This window comes from Apus apus, chromosome Z (genome assembly GCF_020740795.1).
Source record: "Apus apus isolate bApuApu2 chromosome Z, bApuApu2.pri.cur, whole genome shotgun sequence".
NCBI lineage: Eukaryota > Metazoa > Chordata > Aves > Apodiformes > Apodidae > Apus > Apus apus.
The window spans coordinates 37,128,836-37,144,852 of NC_067312.1; the positions used below are offsets into that span (position 1 = coordinate 37,128,836).

General features: G+C 37.0%; 1 protein-coding gene across 2 annotated transcripts in view; it reads right to left on the reverse strand.

The window, feature by feature from the left end:
* Positions 1-16,017, reverse strand: part of PCSK5 (proprotein convertase subtilisin/kexin type 5) — a 250,386-nt gene that overhangs the window by 119,520 nt on the left and 114,849 nt on the right. For both annotated transcript variants that reach the window (XM_051643618.1, XM_051643617.1), the window contains exon 8: positions 5,448-5,660. In XM_051643618.1, coding sequence (XP_051499578.1) covers positions 5,448-5,660 — 213 coding nt within the window. The remainder of the gene's footprint in view (positions 1-5,447; positions 5,661-16,017) is intronic.

Sequence of the window (16,017 nt, forward strand, 5' to 3'; positions counted from 1 at the left end):
TGGCTATGCCCATTTTAGAGACCATACAAGAGGTATGGAAGGGTTAATTAGTTTGTCTGACGTCACACTGGAAGTATGTGACAGGATAGAACACAGCTGAACTCATACTAAGTACCATGTTTAATCATTCCTTCATGCCTTATACAATAATTCACATGAAATTATGCAGTAATTAATTGGAAAATCCTGATGCAATCACAAATTTTGCCTAGACATCACCAGTCAACTAGTTATTTGCAGCTTTAAACTGTTATGTATTGCTTAATTATATGCTGCCACATATTTTTATATGTAATCTAAGTGGATGTATGAACTGTAATATGTAATACCAAATAAAGCCACAGCCTTCTACTTAGTGTTAGGATGTTCCAATCTTGTAATGAATTTTAGGCATACTCTTCTGTAACACAGAAAATCAAACACAAAAATGTTTTTATTCTAAATTCTACTTCTTTCAAGCAAGGTTAATCTAAAGTCATTCTAATCTATGATCTTCCTGAAGAAGTGGTTCCTAGGCAAAGGTAAGGTAATAGAGACAAGTCACTATTACCTATGAGAAGCTAAAGCAAAACTCAGATGGACCTGAGAACAGTTACTAGCAGACAGCAGCCCACAGCATGGAAACCTCCATTAAGGTGGCAGAGTGAATGACCTGTGACACCAAACTTTATCTTTAGCATTTCATCTGATCTCTGAGATTGAGGTCACTAAGGGAGAGAAAATATCTGCCTGAGGGGCAGAGGAGTTGCTTACACAGCTTCTTACCTGAGTGTAGAGAATGATTGTGTCTCCATTTCCTCTAATGCACTGGTATCATACTTCATTTGCAACAGATACACATAAAAATGGGAGAAGGGGAGGACTGGAGGATAAAAAAAATCACAGAAAAGCACAGGGCAGGTAGAAAAGCCTGTATAGCTTTGAAACCGGAAGGCATGAAAAATATGATCAGGAAAAAACCACTCCATTCCATCTGGGCAGAATACAAGCAATTGCACATAGGAGGTATAGGTTTCCCACATTTGCATTAGTCATATTCAGTAGTATACATACCACTTGTATAAGGCTGCTGAAAGTTCTCATGTTATGTAAGCATATGCAAGCTAACATAAAAGACTTTTAATAGAGAAGGAACTAATAGCACCCAGGAAATGATGTTTGAAAGCAAGTAGTGAGCAACTGAAACAAGATGGAAGCTTTTAGAACTTGAAAACTATGTTTAAAAGCATTTGTGATATTACATCCTTAAATTAGTGAACTTACCAAAGGCTTTATTTCTTGAATAATGAAGTCTAGAAAGAACTTTCTTTCCCTAGTACTTAATATCCTTCCTAAATGCACACTTTGTCAAATAATTTCTTTTATCTGTTATCAGCTAAAAGTTGAACCCCACAGATAAAATGTTCATATAATTTCACACTTGGAGTACCTTCCCTGAGCAACAAGGAACTCATGCAAGATGGTAACAGCAGTGTATTTTTAACTGTAATGTTAGCTCAAATTATTTCGGTCCAGAATTTGCTTTCACTTACTTTAATTTAAAGTTAAATGCTAGTAAGTTAAAAAAACGCTCCATATGGAAAACAGACTTGTGTAGATGAAATTATGTTCTTAAGCTATCATTGTACAAGACCGAAAAAACCCTTCAGGCTAGAAAACCTTCTAAAATTATGTTACATCTTATATTTGTAACAAGCCATTATAAAACCACATAGTAATGAAAAGATTTTTTAAAAAGTCTTTTGTGGAGTTGTAAAAACTTCTGTTAGTCCATATTGAAACCAAAACATCTTAATAAGAATTTTTAGTCCACACATTTGATTACTGTTTGTTCATCTACCTTTTAGTACATTCTGCACATATTGGATAGAAACAAAGGAAAGAAAAAAAATACATTAAACTAAAGAGCTGAAAAGAAAAACTTTGGAACATGAAACTATAATGTTGTAACTATTCCCTGTCCCTAAATTATGGATAGGCTGTACTACAGCCATGGAGAATATCACTTGATATTGGAGTTTGTTCTGAGTTGCATACGTAAGAATGAATTAATTTCTCATAAGAATGAGTTAACTTGACTTTGACTGTAAAACCCATACTAGGTCACTTATTTTGGATTTTCTGCAGTGGTATTTTTGCTTCCTGTTTTGAATATAGGAGTCTCACTCCAACAAATCCAATCACCGTGTGCCTTGATGAAATATTGTTACTCTTTTCATGTTATGCCATGAAGTTGAGCCCTTGATGGCTAATTTGAATATTGTGTATAAATTTATATGTGTAATAGAATCTGGTGAATTCAAATTCAATAATAATCCTTATATTCTTCTTCTATTGCTGTTTTTCACTTTAAACTAATGGCATGCTGTATGCTTTTTGTGGAAAGATATGAAGACATGTCTGACTCAAAAGCAGCAGCAGTCTAAATAAAAATGTGAGAGAGGATGCAGTGAAAAGGATATGTGGTACAGCAATGAAAACAACTGCACATCTTCTTCATTCTAGATGCTTTTAGCATTTTATAGCAGCTGAAAAACTTCGCCCTTAAAATTTTTAGTTCTGTCTTTAGTTCTGTTCTTGTCTCAAAAAAGACTCCATTCCAAGATAAATGAGGCTTGATAGGTCCTTAGAAGGACTGGATTTTAGTAGACAATTTGGATAAGAGAATAGCCATACTACCATTATTGCTCTGAAAATCAGGCTATGAGCAATACAGTCACACAGGTGAGGGCAATGTCCCTATCTCCATGCATGTGCATGATGAAAGGACTGCTTAATACTCAGTTTGAAATGCTGGCTTCACAATTTCATGTCAGTTCTTCACCAGGCTGTAGCGTCATAGAAGCATGTAGCTATTACCCTTACTATACTTCAGTAAACAACAACAAAATCTACTCTTGTGGTTCCTAAGAAAGTCTTCAACAACAAAGGTGAGATCACCTCCTGGTGTTTTATTAGATTAAAAAAAAAAAAAAGAAAAGAAAGTATGGATAGGTGCAAGAACTAAAAAATAAATACAAGTGAACAAAAATAAAGTAGATAGCAATGAATGAAAATTAGAAGACAGAAGATGCTTGGAGGTGGTAAGAAATGTCAGAATAATGTGTAAGGATGTTTTATTTTAAAATATACCAGAAGCAAAACAACCCCCAAACCAATATTGTTTTAATTGTTCAGAAATAATAAAATAGTTAATAGCAATGTAGAATAAATGAATGTTCCTTTTTGGGAAAAAAGTCTAAATGAAATTTTCTGAGCACGCAAACATGATAAGTCATCTTCCTATGTGGAGTTGTTTTAAACAGTAGATTTAAATCAGATAGTTAGTTTAGAAGCACCAAAGACTTTTACAAGACCTGGAAACTGAAAAGAAAATACCTGCATTTTCTGATGAATAGACTTGGAGAAACTTTGGAGAATAAGAAAGTTGTTAAGAGGGCTGGTCCAGGTCGAGTACTAACCCAGTAGAGCCAGTGGTAAACAGTGCAATGAACAGACCATAACTACACTGCTTAGAGTAACAGCTCTAAAAGTGGGTTGGCTGCACACAACAAATGAACACATTACATGGCAGTTAAGCTAAGAGGTCTCAGTCAGGCTAAGGTATAATAAGAGGGGAAATGAGCTGGCACTCACACATTTTCCTGTGCACTTGCTGCTGATACTGTTACTACCTGACTGGTGTGTCCAGTTTGGGTGCTCAAAACTTATAAAATACCTTAGAAAGAATGATGCAAGAAGCTTACCTTCCCTTATTAAAATGGATTAACCGATCAGGCTACATGGGTAGGGAGAAAGATAATGGACAACTAGAATGCTCTTCATACTAGCAATAAAAACTATGGCACAACCAAATGTCTAGAAATTGAAGCTAGAGAGTTCAGACAGCAAACACAAGAAATGTTTTAATGGTAGTGGGTGAATAAATACTACTAGCTTGAAATGTAAATGGTTTTCTGTCGCTAGAAACTTTGAAAGCAAAATTGATTGTATTTATAAAAATTATTGTCTAGCTGACAGCAACTGCTGGATTTGAAGGGCTTGGAAAAGTTCTACAGACTCGGGTAAGCAAGAGGTCAGGCTGGGGAACTGCAAACACCTCCGCTCACCTTATATTCTATTAGTTTTACTAAAACATGACGAATTTATTGAAGGTCTTTTAAAGGACAGCAGAGAGAATTTAATCACAGAAGTGAGGACTGCTAGGAGACAGAATAATTTATTTTCTTTATTATTATTTATCAGGGAGAATAAGAAACATGCGAGGAAGAGAGATAACGTTTCAGCAGAGAGAAGCAAGTTAAGAAGAGAAAAATTACTGGAATGAAGAAGTACCTCATAACAAGTTTAAAACAAAAATTAGATCATCTGAAAATAAGGAAGCATCCAAGAAGGGATGGCCAGCATCCCAGAACCCTGAAAGACAAGGCAGACAGTATTTAAAAAACATAGCTGCAAGAAATTCTAACTCCTCACTAACACCAACAAAGGTACCTGCTAAAGGCCAGAAATAAGGTAATGTTGGATGGATGCTTAAGAAAACATCTAGGGGAAAAAAACAGCACAAATTCCTAAATGTTCTGATCAGAAAGAAATTATGGTTTGTAAGTTATACATTAGAATAGATAAGCAGAGAAGAGAATAATATTTGTAAACATGATAAATCTTAGTACAAAGGTTTAAAAGGATAAAAGGAGTAGCATATTGAATGTCAAAAGTATATTGAATGCACACAATTGGGAAAAGCAGAGGCAGTGTACAAGTACCAGTGGTATCAATAGATTATCAAACAGAATTAAACCAATTTGTTGATTTTCAGCCAAGATGAGAACTAATGGAAAACAGATGCTGACTGCTTAGGAATGAGATGAGGAATAATACAGAAAAGACAAGCACTGAGATTAATCTTGCTTATGATATATTGTCTAGCCAAAATAGGCAGCAATATGAATAATAACTGACCATCACTGAACAGAAAAGAGGAATGAGAGCTATGTACGAAAATTGCTAACATCATATGTCTAAAATATGAAAACTACTGATAACTGGGTTAAAAACAAAAGGATGACATGTTCTCAGGCCTACTGATGGGCTACAAAATATTGGTAATGAAAGAAATCTGTCTCAGTGGCAGTGGCAATAGGGTCTTCAAAAGCATCACTCAGAGTTTGCAGCAACTAGATGAGTGGAAAACCTGCTATGAATTTGGTATACTTGCACTGCATTAAGCTGTAACATGCGAGATACACTGCTTTTTTCAAAGAACAGTATGGTGACTCCAACCAAGAAACACACTGGGGCTAAATGAACTTGCCTACCTATGACTTTTTTCTAAAGCGCTCAACTAGTTAGTTTAATTGAGCTCTCTTTCCCTCCCTTCCTTCAAAGTCATTATGCAAAACACAAACCCATGCACATTACATAAAAAAATAAAATTGAAACCATACTATTTTCCTGTCGTAGGATTCCCCACTGCTGTATGTTGTAGCCAGTGTGGACGCACATTCTTCCAGATACCATGGCTTCTTCCCACTTTCAGCTGTGCTGCTTATGGAGATAGTGTAGATGCTATTGGTGTAGCCATCACAAGAGCAGTGGTCTCGACTTCTTCCACCATTTCCAGATGCCCAAACAAAGACTGAACCTAAGCCTCTTCTTCCCTGTTTGGAAATAGTACAAAAGATTTTATTAATAATCTGTCTTTTGCCCCTCACCTGCTTAACAAACAGTCCTACAGCACCCAGAAGACATCTCAGAGAGAAAGACAAAAACTAACTCACTGAGAAGAATGTGAAATGAAAATCGGATTTATAAGAGTTCAGAATCAAACATCAGAAAAATTCAGAAAATGAATGGTATGAACACAGCTTTACAAAAAACTTTAATACATCTGTTTGTTGTTCTGCATCTATGGTATCCAGCTGTACCAAGAAAAAGGTGCTGAAGTCTCAGAGGAAGTACTGAAACTTCACACTGTGTTAGAAAATGAAAAGAAATACCATACTTGAAACTAAAGCCCTTTGTAATGCATGATACCTTTTATTTATTCAGGCACTCTCAGCTGCTTCTCCTTGATTTTCCTGATGGCACTAGGTATTGTTTGTGTAGCATTATGTACTGTGAACCACAGCATCATCGTATCACAGACACTACTAACCGCAGAACACACTATACCTGAGGTATGGAGGCACCTCAGGTCACCTAGTCCGACCCATCTAGTCAATTATGGATTCTAAAACCACAACACAACACATCAATAAAAAAGGACAAAAAGAAATTATTCTTATAAATCTATTCTAACAAAGCACTAAAGCACAAGTTGAGCATGATACTTTAAATATATGACTAGTTGGGCAAGTTACTTATGCATACACATAATTTCAAATGAGAGCTTAAAATAGGTAAACTCAGACTAAACTTTATTTTATTAAGTTTAATAAAAGTGTACTACCTGGAGAGACCCTTCAGTCCAGCAAAATATGTTAAAAACTAAGTTCTCCTGTCTTATATTTACATAAGGTTATGTCCCTAAAATGCAACTTCTCATTAAAAAAAAACAACATCAACATTTCAAGCAGAGAAAAAAAATCAGGGTGCCGAGTTAACTGTATTATGAAATCCAAATTCTCCAGAAAAGATCAGGCTGAGCAGCCGTGAAGTGTAACTGTTTCAACTTCTTTCACTTCCTTTAACTGATCTTAGCTACTACACTAACAAAAAGATGCAAAATGGCTACATTCTTCGTTATTTTAAAGACAACCTTTATGAACTGCTAGTGCTTTCCTCCTACACCTTACGAACTCTTGCCAAAACAAAACCCTGTTTCCGACTGGGGTTCCTGTTCTGCCTCCTTTCCTCTGCCAGCAGGGGCTAAATTCAGAGCCTCCCAAATCCAGTTTTGTAACTTCAAAGCGCTTATGAGCCACTTCTCCTGCAATCTACTACCTGGTCATCTCCCTTTGCATATCTTTACTCTTTACCCCTCCCTTCTGATAACATCCGATGAGACAGATGAAAGGAAGGGTAAAGAGAAAGATTATTTCATGCATCCTCGATGATTTATTACCCAAGCAGGTCAGGGAGCCAGAAATAAGGGCCTTCTGTAGGTTTGTGGGGAATGGGATGGAGGATTATGATAAAGATATGCTGACTCTACACTTTTTTGTGTCACAGAATCACAGAATCTTAGGGGTTGGAAGGGACCTTGAAAGATCGTCTAGTCTAACCCCCCTGACAGTATACAGGGACAGAAAACCAGAATGTAACTCTTTAAATATTTTGTCTAAAAGTCTACTTCTACTTAAAAAAACTCACAAAAAAATCAAACAAAACAAAACTCACAAAACTTCCGTAAAAATATTCTCAAAAACATATATATACAGGAAAATATCCTATCAATAACAGTACAGCTGTCATTTTTCTGCTATCATCCTCAGCTGGTTTTGTCTGCAAACAATAGTATAACATAACTTGTCTCAGGCAATGAAAACGTCTGCAGAGCAGGCTAGGACTGCAAATTTTGCAGGAGTAATCCTTGAATTATTAGAGAATGTGTTCATATTTCTTTAAATTCATACTTCTGATGCTGTCATAATACTGAAAAATGAGCTGCAGAAATAGACATGTGAATACATTTTTTGGGCACAAAAAACATGCCAATGGATGATAGAAATTCTGCAATGTAGCATTTAAAAATCATAAACACCAACTCAGATTTTAACAGTAATGACAGGCCTTTAAAAATAACAGCCATTTGCACCCAAATTTACCTTTCCATGCAAAGTTTTTTGTAAACAAATAAGAACAGATACCTCTTCAAAATTGATGTTCACTGTAAATATATAAAGTATCAACATCTCTGTTATTGCAATAAAAAAATAAGTACCAGGTGCATTGACTAATGGAAAAGAGTGTTTTTTAATACATACAAGGAAAGAATTCCCATTCCTCTAACACATTGCAATACTCACCATTTCACAGAAAACAATAGCATTACCTTCAGTCTCAAAAACATGGTAAAGATCTTGTTCCTAAAAGCTATTTGACAAAGGACATGGCAACTTAAACAAAAACAAACAAACAAACAAACAAGCAAACCCCTAAACTGTATTCAACCTGACTAAAATAATGTGCCAGGTAAATAAGTTCTGGTTTACATTTACTGCCTATTGTTAAACTACCATTTGTTTTCCTCTTTCTCCCTGTTTCAAACACCCAGCTTTAATTCAATAGACCCAGTCATGCTCAGGAAATTATAAACTTGCTAGTAACTACACCAAACAAGTAATTAAAGCAACAGCATCAGCTGTCCTACTGCATGTGAATGCCATTCACAACTGGTCTCCTTTAAATCCATAAAGTTAAATAACATTTGGACTGTGTTACAAAGTTAAGATAAACACACATGCAAGGCATGCTGTAGCTTTTACTGTTTGTCTAAATCTATCATCTGTCATCTGCCAGATGCCCAAGGGTGTCAAGATGAAAAGTCAAGCCTTGGCTGACAAAGCAGCCATGTGTCATTACTCAAAAGCAAAGGTGCATTTACAAACCACGTGGGCACAACTTGAGCAAAACTAAAAGAGTAAACTACAGCAGAGGCATAGATCAGGGTGGGACGGTGCACAGCAAAGTACACTCAGTGCTTACCCCATGATGTTAAAAACACATTAACTCTACCTTTAGGCACAGTGTCATTTCTGTTCTTCAATTTGCAATAATAGCTATGGACTCCCTCTTCCAAACTCTGCAAGGTAACCATAACTGCACTTGTGTTTGTCAGTGCACAAGTCAGACCATTACGAAATTTTCACCTATTATTTTCTATTTTTTTAAATGGCATAAAGTATCAGGTAATAAAAAAAAATAATCAAAACAAACCAGAACAAAAACATAACTTCTGTTATGGAAAAGTCTTTCACTGAAAAATAAAGACTTGATATTGACCTAGTCACAGTCCAATTTTCTACCACAATTTCTAGGCAAAGAAAGTGTGCTCAGCAGGCAGCTGAAAAAGTGCATGCATCTGTGTATGTGTGTGTGTGTAAACCACATTTCTATGAGTGAAAGTGGCAGGGACCATTAAAAGGCAGAGGTCTTCACACACTCATCTATGGACAACCAGCAGCCCCACATACTTTCAAGTTGTTTTCATCACACTTCTATTTATGAAACCAGATTCTATCTATCTAGCCCCCCAGTACCGGCTTGCGACAGAGGTATAGTTTGAGCCACTGCAGCAAGATTTATCAAGTTTAGACTAGACATTCACTCGCTGCTTTACAAGTCAAGCTGCCTTAATCCAGCCTGTGCATCCTGATGTTTTCCTGCCCAGGAATCAAATGCCCTAATAATTCTCCCTGCCTATGGGGCCAGTTGTATTCTCTGTAAAAGTGATGAAATTTACCAAGAGACAGAGAAGAAATTGTGAATGAGCCAGAAAGGCAGAGGACAGAAAAACTGACCTGGGGTAATCAGAGGTATGTGGTAGCAGCCAGGGAGAGGTAATTCTTCACCAATATGCTAGAAATCCCACACCCATGAGCAGAAAACAAATAATGAAAACGTAAAGCTGACAAGATGAAGGGACACTCTCTCTGCACCTAGAACCTAAACATTCAATTTCCTCTGTTCTTCCCAATATGGTTCTAAAATTACTTAATTCTTCCAAGAAGAAAAACGACTACCATGAAGTGAAATTGATCCTGATGGGGAAGCTGGAAAAAGTAGCCCATGGTATGACCTCTTCTTTAAAAACTAATTTCTAAAGAGGGAATGTTCATACCTGAACAGTCAGAACAGAGGTCACTACTCTGGAGACCTAAAAAACCTACTATGCAGGCATGATTTTGAGTGCAGCACAGTACAATCACTGCGGGGCCAGTCATCAAGGATCAAAGCATCCTGAGAGATGCAGTTGTGTGTGGCAGCATCTCTTTGCTTCCAGCTTCCACTGATTTCTGCACTCCTGGGGAACTGGATGCTGCTGCCCTATGTAGAGGCACAGTGCTGCCAATCTGCTGACTGGCAGCATTTTGCTTTTGAGAAGCAGCATCTCGCAGCTCCTGCTGCGTTTCTACTAGTACATTTAACCTCTAATCTGAAAACGAAAAACAGCCTGGCACAACACCCTTAAAAGTCTCTTCTGTAGACTGCACAACACTCTCACTTGAAAGAAGGCATCGGTCCAAAACAGATAATGGTAAGCTGAGTCCAAGCCAGCAATTCTGAAGTGCTATCAGAAGACAGTCAAACAGATTGCTTTTTATTAAAACAGCCTCCTAGGATATTAAAACAAAAAATTCATGAACAAGTGTAGAAATTTCTGAGGTCATTAGCTTTGTTGAGGTATCCATGATGTCAGAAAAATTCACATTTGTGCATCAGTTAATGAAAAATGTGCACCTATGAGACCTATAAAGAAATGAATAATAAGTCTAACAGGAGTAGATAAGTTAAAACACCAGTTGTATGGAATGTCTAAAAATTGAGTCCTGTGTTTTAATAATGGCAGTCATGTTTTACTCTTAGGAAAACTAGGAAGTCAAGAAAATACAGCCTAGTGCTGGCATAGGCATACACACATACACAACTCAAAAATCTGTCACTGCTTACAGAAAGCAATGATTACCTTATAAGGTTGAAAAGGCTAATTTTTGCTCATAAAGTTAAGCTTTTTGGCTACTTCTGAACCAGCTTCTTAGTTAAGAAAAGACAATTAATCTCAACAAAAAGAAGGAAAAATCTATTTTATTAGCTCATAAGATACGATATGTTTAAAATACTGAAGTGCGAAAAAATTGTAACGTGTGGATAAAAAAAAAAAATTTTAGTAACCACAAGCATCCATGCATTAACAAAATAATTACTGGGATATATCAGTGGAACATTTCAACATGCATCCTTGCATGTGGTGTATTTTTTGTTTTACTCTTCACTAGAACAACAGCTTAAACAGCTCCAACATATTCCCCACAGAGTTATCATTAGTGCTTAAAGTGCAACCGAAAGAAGTGCTGGCTGAAACCTGAAATCTGAACCTGTGGAATGCTGGAACGAATTTCTCATTTTCCTAAACAAAACAGAGCCAGCTACACGGCTGCATGAATTGCAGTCCTGGTTCAGGCTATGACTCCATATTATCATTACTATTATTGTTGTTGCTGATACTGTTAGGGTTCAAACAAGTTGTATATTGTAAATTGTAATAAAAGAAAAGCAGGGTTTTAAAAAATTTCTGTTGCACAAAGAGTCTCTAGTTAATGACAGGTGAAACTGCATGCAAAGCCAAAGCAAACAAGGAATGCACAAGAAAGGTACCTGTATTATGACGGAATGCGGGACAGACTTCTCATGCAAAATCCCATTCTATGGAGCAGGTGCAGGCAGCTCCTGTTACCTTTATGCTAAAGTCCTATTAAAGTCTTTAGAGAGAAGCCCAATTGTCACCAGACCCTCACAGTTGTTGTTTCACTACTTAATGTCAGAATCCTCCTCATGGAAAACTTAGAGTTTTGAGATGTTTGTTGAACTTCTGAGGATCAACAAAGAATCTCAAATTTTCTGCGAATTTAGCTCTTCTTAGATGAGCAGGAAAATAAAGCTTCTTCATGTCTACTTCTGCAGACTGAGGACTGCAGTAATCGCTTTGTGCAGTTTGCCTCCCATAGCTTTTTTTAAGGAAGAAATAATGCACTTCGGCTGTCTGCAAAATCATAGCCCTCATGGTTTTATGCCTTAAACTTCTGTAGAACTCTACTCACAGAAAACTCTTGATGCCAGACTTCCAGAGCTTTCCCTTTCAGAAACCTATTTCTTCCCACATGACATGTACAAATACACACATTTTGCTGTTCCAGTATGTGAGTAAAGTGGATACATGAATTGCCCATACAGCAACCAGATTAATGTTTCAAAAATGCACTCTCTGAAATTCCTAACTAAAATTTACTTCCCAACAAGAATGGTGTGGGTTTTCTACATTGAAAATGTATCACCTGTTTCAGTCTGGGCACCCAAAACCAGTGGCGACTTTTGACAACAAGTCCAAAAGCAGTAATGCTATTCTGGCTTGTTACAACAGTTTCCATGTATGTGCAAGATGGAATGAGGTAACTTTAGTGACTTTGCAACACTATAAGCAAACTGGACATTTTGAGGTATATTTCCCTGTGAATCTCGTTCCAAATTTTCATGCTTTTTAGGATTTCTAGATTTTGCTGAATGTAATGTAAGAACCTTCATTGTATATTATTTCTTTTTTTATTTTTTTTTTTTTCATTTTTTTGTACTGCATATTGAAAGTGAGAAAAGCTCACTTTTCACAGACAGCAAAGGACATAAATTTTAAGGTTACCTTCATTTATATATTTACAAAATAAAATAAAGTGCATAGTATCAAACTTCAACCAGGTATCGCTCACCCTAAACTCTACTTTGTTTACTGGAAGGTAATACGCCTAATTGTGCTTTGGGTGAATACTGAAAGTTGCTAACTATGTGCAAATGGTAGAACAAAGAATTATTCTTAGCTTAACAATGTGTTAAGGTTGATTTTTGCTGGGCATTCTGAATTTGGAGAAAACTTCATCTGCAAAGACATTAAGGCATACTGGGTTATGTGTATTAGCCAAATGCAAGGTAAGAAGACCTAGAAAAGGTTATTGTTAAGACATACAGGAGGGTGGTCAAACTCTTAGAAAGTTGTGACCCTGAAAGAAAGGGAGTTTAGGGTCATGGAAGATAACCAACTGTCTATGAGCTGCCTCAAAATTTAGTCTTCTCCTGGGATCAGTAATATGAACATGTGTTGGGAAAAGGGAAACAGTCCTTTGTGTGCACAGAGAAGGCTACAACTTCGATGCCCCATTCTGGTATCCACACTTGAAAAAATAATGCTGGGAAACAGCATTTCAGAAAGAAGGAATGAATTGTGGTTTGGAAATTCTGACTAAGAGAAGGAAACTAAACATACAAAACGTTCCTGTTAAGTCTGTAGAACAGATTTTAAAGAACAGAGTAAGTGCTGTCAGCATTAATGGAAACAGGTAAAAATGCCACACATACTTCAGAATTCCATGTAAATCTGTTCAGTTCTTATCTGATAACTTATTTTATGCAGAGATATGCATTAGAACCAGTCTATCTGGTTTCTGAAAAACATGATGAGCCCTCCAAGAAATCAGCAATGAAACAAAATAAAATTAAGGCTACTGTAACAGCAAAGTAGAGGTAGAAATAGTTGCACTAGAGACAATGTGGGCTGTGGTGGGGAAACACTTGTGTTAAGAAAGAGTATTTTAAGAATAAGTCAGGGAAACAAAGTTATTAGGTGATGCTTGACATAAAAATAAAGAACATGTTAATGAATCTAGTTACCTGCATTCAAGAAAACAATTCAGACTGGAAGATGTGGAGAGAAGCACCACTCCGATGAGCAAGGATATGGAGAGCAGTCTGAGAGGGGACTGTGTTCTACAACAATGTCAAAAAAAACAAAAACAAAAACAAAAACGGACCGAGAAAAGTTATTTAAGCTGAAGCACAATTTTGACCCAGGAACTAACGGGTAAAAAAACTGCACTTGAGTAAACCTGGCTGTAACTTAGAATAAAGTCTCTAACCAATAGATTAGCAATAGCTGTGAAATGGTCTTCCAACAGCAATAGAGGGGGGGGAAAAACTCCAGTTCATTCTAGAATACAAATTGCTGAGTGCATTTACAGGACATGATGCCTGTGATACTACAGACCTGTACTGGATGACCAACACAGTTGTTTCCTGTCCTGTTTTCCTATGTTCCAATTTAATTTATCCAAGAGATCACTTGGCCAAAATCTATAGTTACTAAAATATGCAGATTTCTAATATCATAAGATGCACCATAAATATAGCAGAAGAGGCATTTTACAGAGGAAAGGAAACTAAGACATTTAGATTAGTAACAAACTATATATTTTTAACTGTGAAGGTTAGTAACTTGCACAGTCATGAACATAACAGGTTTCAGTCAAGACCGGCTCTTCCCAAAAGATGTACAGAAAACAGAAAATAATAGATGGATCAAGAAAACAGGGATATTGATGCAGGAACAATTGGATGAAATTTTGATGATCTGGCTTATGATGAAGGGCAGGACCTCTTCTGATGTTAAAACTATGAAAATTATTTCAACCTAATGGTGCAATGGCTCGTGATGTCAGAAGGAAGAATTACAATGGCAAAACACCATATGAATTTTCCAGTTCTAGTACATTGTCAGCAGCCACCTGTAGTACAGAGCCACTCAAAGTTTAACTTGGTATGTTGATATAACTATGAGATCACATGTTCAGATATTACATCATAGGTACAATAGGGATACACAGTATATATGCAAATCCCATAACAGGTAAATGCCAGAACCTAATGTTAGGTTACATCAGCATACCAGAAGTAATGTCTTCCGAGACCTTCCCCAAGCACAGGACTAATTCTTCTTACTGATCTTAAACAAGTAGTTTTTGGCCAACTAATTAGAAATGTGCAGGAGGTCTTGTACATGCAAAACTTAACTCTATATGATCGGAGATACACACAGATAAGTCTTGTTCAGACTCAAATTGCAGCTGTACAAGATGAACAAACACAACCTGTAATTTTAAAATTCTGTTCGTATCCTCTGCGCATCGTGTATAAAACAACAGCCACTTTGTTTGGAAGTTATTTTGACATATTTGACTGGAAGTCTTGCAGTAACTTCTGCCTTTGATTTCTGTAGTGCAGTTCTCTGGCAAAGGAGAATAGAATAGATCTTCTTTGTGTAGGCAACACATCCTACTCACAATGATGCAGAGAAGCGATGACAGGACAAATAAACTTGAGAAACATCTGTGCTACAATACAGGCAGAAAACCTTTGCCTGGACACTCACAAATTATGAACAACCTCTTACAGTTTGGGAGCCAAAGCATAAAGTGATAAGAATAATTTAAAATATGTGAAAACTTTTTCCCTCTTCTCTGTCTCTTATCTTCTCTTCCCTTCTCTTTTCTTCCCTAGCCTCTCTCTCTCTTGCATGTGGGTAGGAGACTTGTTTAGTGATTGTAAGAGAGCCGTCTGCTCCCAGCAAACACCCTGAACACATGCTCTGCAGCCAAAGTTGGTGAAGCGAGAGAGATGAGAAGGGGCAGTGATGATGGGAGGGAAGGCACCAAGCCGAGTTCTCACAAGAGTTTCAGCCACACAGCATCTGATCATTAATGCCCATCAAACACTTTGGCTTGTGTCCAGCTTGCTAAACAGAATGGTGTCATGGCAATAAGATTAAGGTCCCTGTGCTGATGCAGGCAGAAAGCCAGAAATTTCCATGTAGATTTCCCTGCCTCTCCACTCTCTGAGGTTATATTAAGAATGACCTGCCCTGTTGCTGATTTGGACTACCTTATGAGTACTGCAGAACAAACAACATTAAGCATGCAGTTGGCGAGACGTTTGCAGAGGTGAGATAACCAGCTCTTTGAAACCCTGAAACATAAAATATCAACAGGGGTCACATACCCAGAAACTTGACTATTAGGTCTTTGCCAAACAGCAGTGAAAGAACAAGTCAGAATATCTGAAATGTGTTACTCTCCAAATGATCTTGAGACTGATCCCAGAATAATAGGCTTATTTGTATGAATAGAAATGAACTAGTGTGAATGCAATATCACAGAGCCATGAATCAGCGAGCCTAAGTCTCTCAAGTGCTGAGAGCATTGTGCTTATAGGCTCTGAGACTGTCATCTTAAAATCTAATGGTACTTTGGTTTTATCTTTCTGAATCAAGGAAAGGCTTTTGTGTTTTCCCTTTTGTACCAGACTCAGCACAGTCTTATTACATGATTTGGCTACAACCATGTTTTGCAGTGCTAAGTCTGTTTGTTCTTGAACACAGGGTGAAATGTGACATTGCATACCTAATCTTTTCTTGAATGTGTTACTTTTGGATATGCTGCCCTCCATCTGATTTTTTTTTCAGGCAAGCTCTGCATGATT